Below are 17,779 nucleotides of genomic sequence, written 5' to 3' on the forward strand. Positions count from 1 at the left end.
GCTGCACGCAGTTCTGTGCGATACGCATAGAAACGGACGCAATGAAAGTCTATGGACGCGTATCAAAAACGCGTACTATTGCGTTTTTAGCGTCCGTTTTCCTCTGCGGTTCCCATAATTCTTTTTTTTCCCCTGGGTCACGTGTTTGTGCAAAACGCAATAGAAAACGCATTCAAACGCAAGAAAAACGCATGCGTTTTTCAACTTGTGTTTCTTTGAATTTATACGCGTTCTACAAACGCAGCAAGTATGAACAGGCCCTAATACTCAGGCCCATGTGCAATAAACTTATTCTCCTGAGTTTTCTCTTAGGTGGTATTTTCACATCGTGTCTATAAATTGCCTTTTAAACCACTAGCAAGCAACAAAATACTCAAAATTCTTTTGATAGTAATTTTCACCTACTTTTTGGTCCTTTTTTTCAATTTCAAAGTGCTTAAAAGCTCTTTTAAATAGAAGTTGAAACATGATCTCCTGGGAGAAAACTCAGGGAAAAAAGTGAATTGCAAATAGCTGTGCAAATACTGTGCTTTCTCACACAATAATCAGATCATGGCAATATATTTGTCCACTGACAAGATTGTGTGGTTTGTCCTGAGAAAATAGATTAGCTATTTTTTGGCTGTAATTGGCAAGTGGAGAATTGATATTGTGTTTGTAAGCAGCTGATATAAAGCTTATTTATACAAGATAGTCCATTCTGTCTATCACTTTTTTCCCATGTCGTCTTCATTCTAAAAATGATTTATACAAGATCAAAGTAAAATTGAACAGCACTTTGAAATGTATAGTAAATTGATTAACACTTTCTGATAGCAGAGTGTGCACTGATCTGTAGGGTATAGGTTTGTATTCTTAAACTTGATATAACAATTCATGTGGATTTCCAAGTATCATTAGATGTGCCAGGTACCTGTAATTATTGTTTAGTAAGTATGGTGCAGTGCTGTTGCATACCTTATGACTTTTCTTTTTTTTGCATCTATGCAAAAATTTCATAAAGGTGTAACAGATTGCCTAACCCAGCTTTGGGGGATCATAGTGCAAGTTTGGAATCTGTGTAGCCATTCAAAAACTGAGTTTGACTTATATCCGAGTTATGTAAAGCTAATTAAATCCATACAAAGTTTATAGGGATCATTTTAGCCAATCTTTGCTGATAAGGAAAATCAAGTTATAGCCTAATGGCCTTATAGCTTTCATCTACGGACATCTTTGTTTTGTTTTGAACACTGTTGATAATAATGCTTTTTTATTAAATTTTTATAGAAAGAGTTTTCAAACCTCTCAACCAGTTTGCAAAAATTAAAGTAAACCCGATTCAAGAAAAAAAAAGATAGACACGTACCTCAGTAGGGGGATGCCTCTGGATTGTCCAGAGGCTTCCCCAATCTTAGTATATTCCTCTTGTGTTTTGGGACCCTCTAAACAATGTTCGACGTAATGTCAAAGAATGCTTGCGGTGGCGCTCCCCCCGTGTATGATTGCAGCTGCGCTGAGCAGGCCTTTGTCTCAGTGTACCTGCCACTGTGCAGGCACAGTAAGTTTTTTTCGCCTGCTCAGTGCAGCCTTGCTCACACATGGAGGGGAGAATGGCTGTAAAGTTAAAAATGGTTCCGGCTGGCAGAAGAGGTGTCTAGGAGGATTGGGGAAGCCTCTTGATCATCCAGAGGCTTTTCCCTACTGTTGTTAGAAAAACATTTTCTAGCCCTACATCTGATGTATATTGTACTTTGCAGTGATTATGGTGTTCCAAATTATGGGCTGAAACCATGTACCTTCAATGTTTACAATAACAATCTCTACTACATAAGTTCAGTGATGATGTAATGTTGCTGTAAGCTCACTGCTGCTCGGAAGATTCTCCCAAGTGTGTTCAGTGGGGTTCTCTACTGGATTTTAATATGTCTGCCTATTAACTTGTTCAGAGCTGGAATGATCCAAGACCTTGGCTACAGTAGGCAATATTGATGGAGCAAGAGAACAACAGTAAGCACAGTCAAGAAGGCAATGCTGCCAGTTGTACCATAACTATAAGTGTCTGCTTACAATTAAATATATTTAGTAGGTTTTTCAACTACATCAACTACATGTTGGGCAACATTAGGTAAGGTAGTGTATGCGTATGAGGGGAGCATGAAGGTTAGGTGTCGCATTGCACAGGTCAAGTTATTGTGTTTATTTGACAGATTACATTGGCAGATGCTAAATCAGTAAAAGCTGTGAAAAAAAAGTTAAGAACCCAACTGTCCATTTTATGTTCAGTGGTTGATTGTTCTAGCTATGTTATGTAATGATATTAGTCAACTGTGCTTATCTATTATACAGATCACTGCTTGAGAATGTAAAGGATACAAGTACTGTAAATATTAATAATCTGCAATATATGGTTAATCAATTACCTACTTTGCAAAGAACAGGGGAAATTGGAATCATGTTCAGTTTTATGAAGATCGGTTTGCTCAACTTTGTTCAAATAAACTAGATTTAATTTTGTCTGATACATGTTTAAAAATGCAAGAACCTTTCACTTTTCCTAGTTGAAAATCAATGTATTTGTGTGATGATTTCTGAAATGACTTGTGTTTGTGACCTTACAGAAACCATCAGCAAGGAAGTCAGTCATCCATGGGGGATTCTTCATACAGCCGAAGGGGAAGGCAGCTTCCGCAGGTCCCAGTAAGAAGCAACAGTGTAGAACAAGGTAGCCCAAGTGACCAACCACACTTGCGAGCAGTGTTTTGTGCTTATGTATGTTCTATGAGTTTTGGTGTGGATTGGTGGATAACTAATGTACTTTCTGTGTTTTTACTGTTGAGTTGCAACCATTTTAAGTGTATATTTTGTGCAAAGTTTTATGTCAAGTCATGCTTCAGTAGACATTCTGAATACAGTATGTGGTGTTGTGCAGAAATAGAATTTTGTTAAATATCTGTGTTAAATATTGCACCATTTACATGGTTTAAACCATGACCAACCATGAATTTAATACAGAAGCAAACATGTGCTATGTTACTTTAGTGACGTTAGTAATATGTGATTTCTTATGTGAAATAATTAATTTGAGCTGGTCAAAAAGGAATGTATTTTTTTCATCAGCGGTATGTTTTTTTAAGAAAAAAAAAATATGAGTAGATCTTTTTTGAAACATGGATAGATCAAGTTGGTGTTTCTTTACATTGTTACGTTAAAAACAAAGTCTTAAGTAGCATGGCGATGAATGGTATGAAGATTGCAATGTCATAATTCCCATAAGATGTAAAAAGTAATAGGTTTCAGGCTGTTGTATAGGTTCTATAACACTTCAGGGGTGCTGATCATTAACCCATTGCTCGGACTGCAGAATCTATTGTTAGAAGTTTGAATATTGTATACAAGCTTTAACATAATGCTTACATAATGACTACTATTTTTGCTAATTTTGGGCACATCTGCAATGTTTTTGTTTGTATCAAGAAATACCCTAATTCCTTGATTATATTAATACCCTTATCCCCTGAGTATATATTGTATGACCATAAGAAACAAACATATAAACAAGACATGGACATGTTAACTACAGTAAATCATGCCTGGCATAACTCTTGTAATATACGTATGCTTGCAATAAGCTCATCTATTGCTTTTCTTTATTCTATAATTTTGTGAGCAGTCATAATAAATTGTAAAGGCGCATACTATACCAGTTATAGGTATGCAGGAATGTATAACTAATGGGAGTGTATATGTGAATACTTTCTTTAAACAGTTGAAACTATGTCTACACTTGACGTCTTTAGTTCTCGTTTTTAAGTCAAACTATTGAAAAAAGATATAGATCATACGCTGCCTTTTAAACACAAAAAAAGTATAGTCTATAAAGCAAAAATGTCTAATTAGTCTGCATTTAATTTAAGGAGCTTAACAATTTTATACACATTAGTATTTAATTCCCATACTTGTGTAGTGTGTTATAAATTGAGCATTGTGATCTACAGTGTTATTGTTATTTAATGAAGAAAGGCCTGTATTGTACAATGGATTGTATATTTTTTATGCATCTGACCTTATTTGTGGATATTGATATCTAAATAATAGTGCTAATTTCTGCATATTGTAGTTCTTAATGTGGTTGTTTGCGTTACTGAGCTGTAGCTTGATGGTCTAACACTTCTCTGCCAAGAAAAAAGAGATATTCTTATAAAACTATTGGTCAAAATTGCATCTATTTTATTAGTGTTTCTTTGATTTCCTCCAACTGATAAACTGACATTTTTGGATTATACGAACTCTACAATAGGACAGTCAGAGATAATCCTTAATTTGTTTACTACTTTAGTCTTGGAATATGTATTTTGTTTTATCATAACACATTTTGCACGATTGTTCTCCTGTGTTGTCCATTGGATATTTTGCTAACATTTGATTTTAGCTAAATCTGTTAAACTGCACTCAGAATCATGATTTATATATTGCTTAATAGTATTAAAAGTTAAAACAATTCATCAGTCTCTTTAGGTGCATGAAGTGGATTAAAAAAGTCAGTTATTCTTTCCCTTTGAATATATAAAGTCAGCGCAGGTCTATAGTAATACAGCTTTCGTCATTTTCTGGTATACAGGATCTTCGAACAAAAAGGTAAAGAAGCAAGGCTTACCAGATTCCAACAACCCACATTATAAGGTTGTAAACGAGTTTAATAGATGGTCCGCAGAACTTTCAAATGGTGTCGTTTCACCAGCGATGTTGCACACCACAGATTCCTCCGGAATATATTAGATATCCTGAGGTCGCAGAGACTCGCCAAAGAGGAGTCCAGTAGGATAGTGACATGAAAGAGATGTACGGCACATCTAAGTGTAAACCGTCTTTATTACATAACAAGTAAAACAATTTAAAAACAAGGATAAAAGAAACTCACATACGGGGCCCGTGCACTGGGAACCCCGAAAAAGTAGCGCGCATAAAATGGTCAGTAGAAGACCTCAAATAAAATGGTGCCGCCTGTCGCCTTCCCGACCGGTTTCTGACTTTATATATTCATTGCTTGTGTGGACTTTTGCACATTGTCCTTCTCGGCTGCGGTCGCCTTCTGCCTTGGTGCTGACACTTGTTGTTTATTTTATTCTTTCCCTTTGCTGTGTGCAAACCATGCAGTGCCACCTTGGGAATTTTTTAAATCTAATATTAGATTTGAATAAGATCACAGTTTTGCTGAATTTGCGTGTTTTGGAAAGCAGTAGATTTTTTTATTTTGTTTATAACAACTTAGAAGGACAATGTCACTGAAAATATCTGAAATACAATACTATGTATTAACGGAGAGCTCATCTGAGAGATTTGTATTATATATGCACTTTATATGTCGGTATATCCTATATATGGAAATAAATATCTAAATTGTACTTAGAAGCTTTAGCACAGCTCAAAAAATTCAAAGACAGCTAGAGCCTAGTTCTATCATACAAACTGCCAAGGCAACCAGACCCACAACTTCAGCTAGAAATACCCTCATCTTAAGGGCCCGTTCAGACTGCAAAATGTGGACCGCAACGCGTACGAACGCACGCCATCCGAGTTCGTATGCGTTGCGTGGCTGATCCCATCACTGAAAAGTGAATGGGACAGCCGCGCGTTTTTGTAAAATCTGCGTGCAGCATGCGTTCCTGGACCGCACAGGTCCGGAACGCATGCAGTGTGAACATCAGACATTGCACTCTATGCACTCTATTAAATGCTTTTTGCAGTATTAACCCTTCTTTGGCTAGAAAAGGCATAAATTAATAGATGGGGTTAACAATGCAGGCTTTGTGTAGTTGTGAAAAATCATAATTTTATCATGTTTATGTTTGGGAAATTGATAAAATAATTCTTAACAGCCATGCTTTTGTCTCCTTGCTACTGTAACTTGAATGTGTGTAAAAGCCAAAAGTACAGAACATTTTACAATACTGCAGTTAGGATGGGGAATGAAGTTTATAAATTCTCTTGTATATCAATGAATAGGGATCTATAAGGAACTGCAGTTGTGCATATCTGCATGCATTTTCATATTTTTATGAGGATTGTCATACCCTATCTTGGATGTTGAATGTGCTATGCATTCTTAAGGGGTGTTTAAATGTTTTAAGGAAAACGTCATCTGTTGCATTATCCTTTGGAATACAACTATTTACTTGAAGCTGACACCAGTTGAGTTTCTCCACTTTGTGTGAAGATAGTTTTAGTACTTTATAATGCTATACTCAACAAGTGCAGCAGATGTCATTTATTTAATTTTTGACTTCCTGATTAAAACTTTTCCCCAAGAGTACACATCCTTTTCTGTTAATGGTGCTAATAGAGGTTATTAAAGATATTAAAGCACACAGAATCTCTATTATTTAAGGAAGAGATAATTCCATGCATGCACACAACGAGCATGATCATTTACCAAATATTTTCGTTTTCTCTTCTAATATATAAATCTAAACAGAAGATCTTTACTTGACCCAAATAAAGTGAGTTTTTTGTATGCCTATTCTTTGGTACAGTTGCTACCTTTTTACCTACAGTGGTTGTTCATATTCTAACATGATAGTGCTTTGACAATAAAATGACTTGTAAGCCTGGCATAATGATGATAGAGTTCATAGGGTTCATGGAAAACTGCATTTTTAATTTTGGGTAGGAGGTTGTCCGTGAACACTAGCTTTAACAAAGTGAAGGATAACTTTAAATATTATTTTTTTTTCTATTTTGTATGCTTTTTCTGCTCTGAGCAATTTCCTCACTCATTTTTGTCTTATTTTGGAAAAGGTCAAATAGCACAGCAAAAACTTATTTTCATAAAGTTTTTCAGTCTATGAAGACATTCTGCCATTTTTTTTTCATTTGACAAAAATCTTGCTGGTTGTGTAAACTTCCCGAAACCCATAGTGGCTTGTTATTATCCCCGAAATCTTGCTTTAGATGCATCTTTATTTCACCATGCTGAACTTTTGCAAACTCAGGGCTAAGAGCAAAATGGTAGAAATAAGTACAGCAAAAGAAAATCATGTAGTTTTGTCTTTCTTTAAAAATGGAAACTAAATTATTTGTAAAATTAAACTGTTTATAGATCAACAATCAACATCAGTAGTAGAAATTAATTTTACACAAGCCGTAATTTTTAATTTTTGGTAGGAGGTTGTCCGTGAACACTAGCTTTAACAAAGTGCAAACTGAAATATATTTTTGATGTGCATATATCATAATTTAATATCCATAAATGTAAGTAAGCTGAAATGAGTTTTGATATGGTGATTTTACATTTTAGTCACACAATAGTGTGCAGAAATACTTTATGTAGGTTAGTACTGCATTTAACCAAAAAAGAGATGCTCATGATAACCTATCTTTGTCACCTATTGACTTGGGTAAAATGAGGAGTATGTAGTCTTTTTATGCTGCTTATTAAAAGAAACTCAGGAAATTAGAGTGCCTTTCTTGACGGTGTTTTGAGAATCTAAACAATTGATTGACTGAATTATGTGTTTAACTTCTTGTGTAGTAATACGTGAAACAGGATATAGTTTTGTACTGCCTATACACATTGAAAACCTTCCTGCATTACAGTAAGCTCAATTTCAATGGAATGTTCATAAAACATTCTTTGATCAATACAATCTCTTAAAAGGACTGTGTCATAGAGTAAAAAAAAAAAAGCATTGGCCAGTATGCAATTACCTTTTTCTCCCAAGTTTTCTCCTAGCTGATATTATCACACCATATCAATAAATGCCAGCAGCAAACAAGAAAATACACAAATAGTTTTGACAGTATGGTTTAACTTACTTTTTTGGTACTTATTCAATTGTAAGTTCCTGAAAAGCTATTTTAAAGAGAAGATGAAAAATTATCTGCTAGGAGAAAACTGAGGAGAACAAATGAATTTGAATATGGGTCATTATGACTAATCTGTAAAGATAGGTGCAGTGTAACAGAAGCAATATTAGAGCAGTTACCTAACTGCACCTGTAATCATTATGTCATTTAAGAGCTGTAGTTTGCTTGGTTGCTATGGGAAATTACTCATTTTTTCCTGTAGTATTTGTATGTGTCTTTGTCAACCAGCCCACATTTTTGCTAGTTTTGAAAGTATTTGAAATGAGTATTTCGGATTCTACCAGCATCCAGTATAATGCCAAATGTTTCCTGAGTGAATACATTTGAATCAATGTTCTCTATCTTTAAGGCGCATTTATTACCTAGCTTATGCATTTATGTAGCTTTTTGTTATAGTTTTTGAGGGTGTGTTTCACTCAGAGTAGCGCACAGTGAATTGAACTGAAGTAACATTTCAGTCTCTTTAAATTTGCAATTATGTCATACTTTCCTTTCATTTTACTATCCGCTTAACATGGCTGGATGTTCAAAATACACCTTTACTGAAAATCAGCTTTAGAGAATTAAGTCCAAATCTGCTTATTATTTGGCAATGACTGAATGGATTTACAAGTAAATCAATATATTCCTGTTTAGTTCTAGTCTGAAAAGCTTGGATCTTGTTTAACATATGACAGAATCCATTTATTGCTCACAATTTTTTTGTGCAAAATATAAAAAGGACTGTTGTTAGTACCATATTTATATGTGTGCATGTATAGTTCAGATTATATAGCATGTTCTTTGTATCCTTTGTTTTTTTCCATCACTGTTGTTGTCCGCTAACTCCAATACTTAGATTGTGACATTTCATGTAGTGATTCTAGGTTAAGAATTCATTGCATTTATTTTGTTTTCTATTATAGATTTTTTTTCTAATATGAACTTTGCTTTGTTTGGAACATTGTTCTAATGTACAGTAAATACAATAGTCTAGAATATGGCACTAATCAATCCAATATTTTAAAAAAATATCAATTAGACGAAACAACTTCTTGCATTTTCTTGTATGTTGAAAAGGAAAGCTACAACTATATATATTTTTCGAGAGCAGCATGAGAGAGTCCATGCTACGTTTTAATGATATTAAAAAATAGTATTCTTCCCATTAAAAATAGTATTCTTCCCATTAATGTGGATAGTGCTGGTCATGCTTATTTCATTGTAGTAACAATGTCAGTTATATATTGTTGTAGTTTTGCTTTACTGTACATTTTTCCAATTTATTATAAATTACCATGTTATTTTGTGTTTTCTTAGAATTTATTATACAATTACTGTGTTTCTCATTTGTCTTTTGTAGCATGTATTGTCTTATGTATACTCTGCTGATTTCTTTCTTTTTATTTCTCATCATCCTATGCATTAAATCATTGAAGAACCAGAGAGTTATAGTTCATCTTCAACAGGTAAATATGAATTGCTCTTAAATGTCTTTAAATTCAGTGGAGTCCAAGGTAGAAACATTACAGTAATCGTGTGTAATAATGAATTTAATTATAGATAGAATTTCACACAACTAATAAAACATGTATAAAAATAATCACGTCTCGCAGCATCAGATTTGGTGGTAGAAGTAGGTAGACATGAATGAATGGAAAGAATCTAAAACACACACTATGAATTTAAAATATGAATAGTACAAATAATATTCGACTTAATCCCAGCAGCCACATAACGGATACAAATGTTGTGTTACATTTGGCCATACTGTGCTTTGTTTCAGACAGTCAGATGTAAGCATTGGCTTACTGTGGCAATTTTACAGGAAGCTACTTTTCAAACATATTACAGGAACAGCCCTATCTCTTCTCTCTCCTCATTATGGGGTTGATTCATCAAATGCTGGTAATACTGCAGTGCACACATAGCGCACAATATTACCTTTACTTCCACATGCAGCACCGCGAGTTACACCATTAGTGCGACTCACGGTACTAGTTGCGTGACCCTTGCTATGCTAACACACGTTACTAGTGGTAACGCTCGTTAGTAATATGCCTTACTGTAGCAACATTAGCACTACTTCAGTACAGGGAGTCGCACTAATGGTGTAACTTACGGCGCTGCATGCAGAAGTGAAGGTAATATTGCCGTGTATTGTGTGTGCAAGGCAGTATTACTGGCATTTTATGAATCAGCCCACATGTGACTTATATAAAATTCCTCAAAATGCCCTCCACCTACATAGATATTTAAATGGAAGAAATCTAATTGCACGTCTATGACACTCCATCCTTCTCTGCACTTTGCTGGCCAGCATAGAATGATCTGCATCAAGTTATTTAACAACCTTAAAACAGGCATGAATAGTAGAAGAGGTAGCACGTATATATATATATATATATATATATATATATATATATATATATATATATATATATATATATTTATATATATCTGTTAGCTGGTAACAAAAGCTTTAGGCATTAGTTGCAACTTGCAACCTCCTTATAGTCATGGACAAATTACTATACTGTACATATTGTAATCTAAGTTGGCTTGGTTATTGCGATCTCAAAATCTCTTGCAAATAAATTTTTCTTGTTTTATTGTGCTTTTAATTTTGCATAACAAAATTTCAAAGTCTTTTTCTCTTTCTATTTACCTTGCATAAAAAGACAAAGGAATAAATCACCTTTAATATGACAGCCTAAGGGCCCTTTTCCACCTGCAATCGCTAGCGTTCATGCTGAACGCTAGCGATTGCTGAATCGCAAAACCGGCGATTCCCCCGACGTTTGCGGCCGCGATTTTGCTATGCTATGCACTGCATAGCAAAATCGCGGCAATTATCGCTCCGCCGCGCGTTCGCGTTCCCGACAAAAGCGAATCGCGGTAGTGGAAATGACCTACCGCGATTCCTATGTTAAAAAGCAAACCGTAGCGATTGTAAAATCGCTAGCGGTTTGCGGTTTTGCGATTCAGCCAGCGCTGGTGGAAAAGGGCCCTTAAAGAGATGCATTGTTTACTAAATTTTTAGAGTCAGACATTTTGTGAGAATGCTGTGAAATTCCCATGCAAATTGGATTACATCATACTCCCATAAAGGAAGTGGATTAATTATTGTGATGAGCTCATTATTGCTGGTATCACTGCTTGGAACCTTTTTAGGTTTTTGATAAGATAAGTGGGAAAACCCACACAGCTTAAATTGGGAATTATTATTTTACTTTGGCTTTTGACTCCTTACTGGTGCAAAGTTGTACAAACATTATTAAAACCAGATACTGTAATTACACATAGCAGTATACTGTACTGATTTATTAAAGCCACTGCAAGCTGGATATCATTATGATAGATTTATCTATTAATAATCATGATGGGTAAACTCAGATGGGCACTGCTGCTTTATAAAAAAAATAATAATAATTTTGAAAATAGGAATTTTTTTTTAAAAGTCTTTTGAATTTCATATAATAATACTTTTTTGATAAATAACAAAAATAAAAAAGTCAACTTTCTAGGCTTGCCTGCTGGTAGGCGGGAATTATTGGATCTGGATATGGGACTATGTTGCACAATAAGAGGGCAGCTGAGTGCTATAAATACATATTGTGCAGCTCGTGCTTTTAGGGATGAGCAAAAATGAAAAATCAATTTTCATGGAAAAAAGATATCATGTATTCTTGCATATTTTATTAAAAGAGTGCACAGTTGCTTTGAATATGCCCTCAGACATGTGAAGGTAAAACCTAGTGGAATCTGGAAGCCTTTCTTAATAATGGGGCTTCTAGATATCCTCCCCTCACTCCAAAAGTAAAAAAAGAATTGCACCATGAACAAAAATGTAAAGAAGAGATGAAGTTTCCATTACAATAAAAATCTTGCTTTCCTTGCTGCTCTACGTCTAATGACTTACTTCAACTATTGTAATCCTCTAAACCAGGGGTCCCCAAACTTTCTCGGTCAAGGGCCGGGTTAACATACTTCAGACTGCTTGGGAGCCTAAACATACATTAAAAATTATGTTGAAAAACATTACATTGAATCTAGTTATTGATTTCCCCTAAACATGCATGGAGGAGAGAACTTTCAGCAGCAGCCATTCAGTCATGCGGTGTCTTACAGAGAGCCCAAGGTGGGCTAAAAAAAAAAAGTAGGCTACATGATCTGTGGGGCTGAGCGGATCAGGTAGCCACAAAAACCACCGCTCCCGTGGGCCACACTGGCCCACTTTCACTTTGGTGACCTATAGATCACGAAGCTGCACTGAGAAACTGTGTGTCTCTCATAGTGTGCAGGGATGCGGGGGAGTGGCAGCAGGCACGGCCGGGAGAGAGAGAGCTGCCCAATGGCAGCTCTGGAAACCCTGTAGAAACGCCCCTGGTGGGCGGTTTTTTGAACAGGGAATTCCTCTCCTCAATGTTTACCTCCGAGATAGCGACATATATTGTCTCTAATCTTGGGGTTCTATAGTGCAGCGGTGGGGGGGGGGCAGAGAGCAGCATTTGGGGGATGCAGAAGCATGTCAGGAGGCAGAGAACATGCCTCTGTGTCCCATCTGCCCACCTCGGGTTCTCGTTAAGACCGTGTTTGTGCACCAGACAGTGAAGCATACCCAGGTGACAACCTGTCATCCAGTTGGACAGCAGTTTCACCTGATGCAGAATTGAATTGGAAGCCAGCGAATGACTTCTCGCTGGCTTCTACAGTATGTGAATGGGTGGTGCCAGCACTGCTATTCTTTATGTGGGCTGCCGATATTTAAACGTGCTGCGGCCCTATCTAGAAGTTATACATTTTGTGTTTAAAGGGCCAGTGAGGTCTTAAAACTATGATCGAAAAGCCCCCCTTTAAAGCAGGTGAGCGACGGGCGACGAAACCAGGTGCCGCGTAGCAGCAATGTAATCCTGCGCAGGGCGCCTAAGGGTAATTAGGGGCTCCGGTGGTTGCCAGACCCCAAATTACATCTCCTTCCGGGTTGTGAAAACTTGGAGGGGGAATAGTATTTAACACCACCAGGGAGTTTTGCGGCAGCAGGGAGAGCCGTCATTGTGGTCTCCCAGCACCCAACTCACTGGCGATGTGTACACACGTACGCCCCCCCCCCATGCTTGTCTGCTTTACTGCAATACTGAAAAGAGTCCTGAATCCTATGGAGTCTATTTAATACCTTGATTAACTACTTTAATGTCCGCAGTCTCTGGCCCCTCAAGGACCAGAGACTGCTGGTACAAAAACCAGGCTTACCGACGACACGCCTCATGGATTTGCCACTACTGCTGATCGCGCTGCACTCCCTTTCATTAAACCCACTCGCCCTGCTTTCGCTATAACGGCAGATCTATGTTAGCCAGTCAGCAGCTGATTTCATTGGCTTCTGACCCTGTGATCAGTGTGATCCAGTGAGATTGGCTCACAGAGATCACTGGGTCAGGAGCCAGTGAAGCCAGCTCCGGACAGACTCGCGTAGCTCTGTTGTCATACTGACAGCAGGGCGGGCGGGCGAGCTGCAGCAGCTGGAGAGCGGTGTGATCGGTGGGTCCATGCAGCATGCGGAATGCAGAAGTTGAAATTTATACGCTGGCAGGGTTAGGCGTACACAGACAGGACATAGATTTCAACTACCGCCGTCTTCCGCTTAAAGAACCTCTGATGACAGTCTGCATTGATGCACTTCTTCACTATACTAGAAGACAACATAAGAATCTTTAAATCTCCCACCAGGGATCCACACTGACCCATTGATTTACCAGTTAGAATTCTTCCTAAAGAGCATTCTTAATGGTCATATCAGTGGACTAACTAGAAGCCCTGGTGGAAAATTTGAGGTGGCGGTGTCCCACACTGGCCTGCGCAGGCTATATTGACAATACCATTCTGCATCGTAGACAAGGGGTCAAAGGAGTCTTGCGATGAGAACCAGGCTGATTTTTTTTTATGTAAATAGAGAAAAAAAAACACAATAAAGAAAAGATTTTTTTTAAATTAAGGAAGAGATAAGTAACAGCTTAGCAAAAGCAATAGAAATTATCCACCAATATAACTAAATACACCTTTGTAATGATCTGTACCAGGCAATTTAAAAATAGCTTAGAAATAACAATCGCTAAAATTACAATTGAATCCCCTGGCAAGCTGTGTGACATAGGAAGCTGAATGCATTGAGATTTTTTTTCATTACCTTCAATTTACTCAGACCAAAAGAAAATCATTTTCGATGCAAAATAATTTTTTAAAAAGCTGATTTCATTTTATTTGTCTAATTATTCAAAAAAAGACAAACTTAGTTGTGTATTTGAAGTGAAAATAGGCAAAGGGAATTTTCCTCTCTGGCTTTGTGTCTTTTTAGAGGTTGTGTCATAAAACGAAATAGGGCAAGAGATTGTAATATGTTATTTTAAGTTGAAACACTATTTTAACAGTGAGTTGAAAATAAAATAAAAAAAATTGGTTGTCACTAACCCTGATCCATTAAACCTTCCTAATAAGCTTTCATGTTTCATCTTTGTTCGCCTTGTTTATATAGCAATATATTTTCAGCAACTACCGGTAACAGGTAAAATAAATTTTAAGTGTAGAAAACACTAATGTGAAACAAGTTAATCAGGATCAACTTATGTTTACTTCATTCTTGCTTCCTCTGAACTGAAAGGTATTGTATATAGACTAAAGGTGACCACACATGATACAATAAAAGGATCCAATTTTACGGCAATTCGATAAAAACGATGGGATCTCCCGAAAAAATCGAAAGCTTTTTTTTTTCATTCGACTGAAAAATCCCCTCGGATTTCCCATTTTCTTCGATTTTTATTGATCTGGAATGCCAGATATTTTTCTTTAATTACTCTAAAGATTGTATGGTGTGTGTTAGATTGTCAGTTTATTAATACACACAACGAGGAGAATGCCAGCGCATACCACTAAGGCTGCATCTGAAATGACCAACAGCTCATGTGTGCAGCACCTAAATAGACTTTCTGCACACTTCGCATTTAATTCAGATGCAAATCATATGCAAATTTGCTACTACTTATTATGCAAACAGGAAACTCAGGAGGAGGGGCTGGGAGCAGCTAACCTGATAGTTACATACTTACAGAGTTAAGAAACAGTGGGGGAAAGGCTGCGCATCCCTAAACACATGCTGCAATTGAATGGTTAATCGCACAGGCATACACCGCCTCTGCTAGACTGAAAAATGCATGCCCTGCATCCAAAACAAGTGCTAGCATTTATTACGCTAGGAGTAGAGTTGGGCGAACAGTTCGGCTGTGTTAGCCGAACTGCAGCCGAACTGTTCGGGTGCCCAAGCTGTCATTTATGTATGGCTCTTACTACTTCCGGGTCGCAATGACCCGGAGTAGTACGTCTGCGCTGGCCCGGCGGAGCGCGTCCTAGATCGCGCTCCCGTTGCCGGGCACTCTCTGCGCATGTGTGTGACGTCACTCATGACATCACACACATGCGCAGAGAGTGCCCGGCAACGGGAGCGCGATCTAGGACACGCTCCGCCGGGCCAGCGCAGACGTACTACTCATTGCGACCCGGAAGTAGTAAGAGCCATACATAAATGACAGCTTGGGCACCCGAACAGTTCGGCTGCAGTTCGGCTAACACAGCCGAACTGTTCGCCCAACTCTAGCTAGGAGGAACTTTAGCTTCCGAAATGGTTTGCATGCAAAGTATAATGTACTAGACACTTGCGCCACGGTGAGGCAAACCTCCGGGCAAGTGACCTAACCTAAATTTAAAACCTCGTGTCTAGTACATTATACTTTGCATGCAAACCATATTGGAAGCTAAAGTTCTTCCTAGCGTAATAAATGTTAGCGCTTGTTTTGGATGCAGGGCATGCATTTTTCAGTCTAGCAGAGGCGGTGTATGCCTGTGCGATTAACCATTCAATTGCAGCATGTGTTTAGGGATGCGCAGCCTTTTCCCCACCGTTTATTAATACACACACCCTAGCAATTTTGTCAGAGTTGACAATCATTTTTATCATAATTGGGGAAAAATTGAACATATGTTTGTGGTACATTGGTCATATTTTTGAAATGTTACAATCAGTCAGAAAAATGTATTGCAATTCTTAAATTGAACAGATATTTAAAAAAAGTGTATGGTGTTTGGCCACCTTAAGGAAGAAAAGAGGGAAACAGTGGAATCTCATGGCAAACTATTAATTCATCAGGGCTAGTGTCTACTGTGTGACCACTCAACTGTCATGCTCCAGTTTTGATGACCACACATCTCTAAATTGTTTCTTTGTTTATACTGCTATATTTCTACTACTGCAAATATACTGTAATTATACACAGGCTATAGTTATGACAAAGTCTTAAGGGTCTATTATCGCAAAAAAAAAAAAATAGAATTTAAAATGTGTGTTATGCATGTGTAAATAATGTACATTAATTCTAGGGTAAAAGGCACTGTAAGGCCTAGTGCACACCAGAGCGGTTCTGCTGCGGTTTGCGATCCGCTTGCGGGTGCGGATCCGCTAGGGTAATGTATTTCAATGGGCTGGTGCACATCAGAGCGGGAGGCGTTTTGCAAAAACGCATACTCCCGGGCTGCTGCAGATTTTGGATTGCGGATGCGTTTCTGCCTCAATGTTAAGTATAGGAAAAACGCAAACCGCTCTGAAAAACGGCACTTCAGAGCGGTTTGCCAAACGTTTTTTGTTACAGAATCTGTTCAGTAACAGCTTTACTGTAACAATACATGAAATCTACTACACCAAAAACGCTTCACAAAACCGCAAAATGCTAGCTGAAACGCTACAGAAAAAGAAGAGAAAGCGTTTCAAAATCTGCTAGCATTTTGCGGATCTGCTAGCGGTTTTTGGTGTGCACCAGGCCTAAATGTCAATTTTACTACTTTCTTGTCACACAATAGGTTGTAAAAATCTGACAGATGTGTCAGGTTTGGACTAGTCCATCTCATGTAGAACTCTCACGGTTTTCTTTATTTTCAAAAGCACTTACTGAATGGCAGTTGCTCAGTCCAACACCCCACAATAGTGTGCAAATACGTACGGAGGCCAGGCTGGCAACTTTTTTATAGATCTATTCCACAGAGGGTTTTTATAAAGAATAAAGGAAATACTGAGAAATCCCTCATGACGGGTTTGTACTAGTCCAAAACCTGTCACATTTTTTCATCTTTTTATTGCTTACTGTAAGCAACAGGAGCATAGGAGAAAAATAATTTATAGTGCATTTTACTCTTGATTAAATAACATTTGATACAAATGCATTAAATTAATTTATTTTTTTGTGATAGTGATCCAGAAATGGCTTTACGTGACTGTTATCTCAGATACGTATGTGGTATAAATGTTTGCAATGCAGAACAGTTAGAGATTTGTACTAGGAGAACAGTGCATGCTACGTTGAAAGTTATCATTAGGGACCTGTTTGGAAAGAGTAATTTACCTGCAGCTATGCACTGCTTTGTCGTAATGTATTTCTGTTTATAACGCTTATTATGAGGTTGTATATGAGACTCTCATCTCTTTCTGTACACTAGAAATAAGAAAACAATTTGAACAAATTTTGCAACAAAGCTGTTCTTTGAATTTAAACTGAAATGGAATAAATACTTTAACCCAATTTAATCTAAACCCAATATTGAACAAGTTAAATTCTAAAAGCAGTCATGTGAATTATTGGTAATTGTATGTATTGCCTTTGGAAATGGATGGCCTGGATGGTATTCATACAACCTTTGGGTGCTAAAGGAACTAAGTTCAGTTATCAATAAACCCTTTTATCTTATCTTGTCTCACTCTTTTTCAAGTAATTGGCATAGGGCTTGATTCACTAAAGCATGCAAAGTGTTAGCACTCCTGTGAAAAGCCACTTTGCACGTGCTAACATGCTTTGCACGTGCTAACTAGGGTGCTAAGTAGTTTGCACATACAAACTACTTAGCACCGTAGTTA

General features: G+C 37.4%; 1 protein-coding gene across 18 annotated transcripts in view; it reads left to right on the top strand.

Annotated features, from left to right (window-relative positions):
- RIMS1 (regulating synaptic membrane exocytosis 1) overlaps nt 1-17,779 on the top strand; it is a 443,920-nt gene that overhangs the window by 265,868 nt on the left and 160,273 nt on the right. For 12 of the 18 annotated variants that reach the window (XM_068281486.1, XM_068281464.1, XM_068281465.1 and 9 more), the window contains 2 exons: nt 2,601-2,704; nt 9,264-9,293. In XM_068281486.1, coding sequence (XP_068137587.1) covers nt 2,601-2,704; nt 9,264-9,293 — 134 coding nt within the window. The remainder of the gene's footprint in view (nt 1-2,600; nt 2,705-9,263; nt 9,294-17,779) is intronic. The other 6 variants (XM_068281474.1, XM_068281475.1, XM_068281476.1 and 3 more) reach the window with 1 other exon arrangement.

The sequence above is a fragment of the Hyperolius riggenbachi genome, chromosome 4 (genome assembly GCF_040937935.1).
Source record: "Hyperolius riggenbachi isolate aHypRig1 chromosome 4, aHypRig1.pri, whole genome shotgun sequence".
Classification (NCBI taxonomy): Eukaryota; Metazoa; Chordata; class Amphibia; order Anura; family Hyperoliidae; genus Hyperolius; species Hyperolius riggenbachi.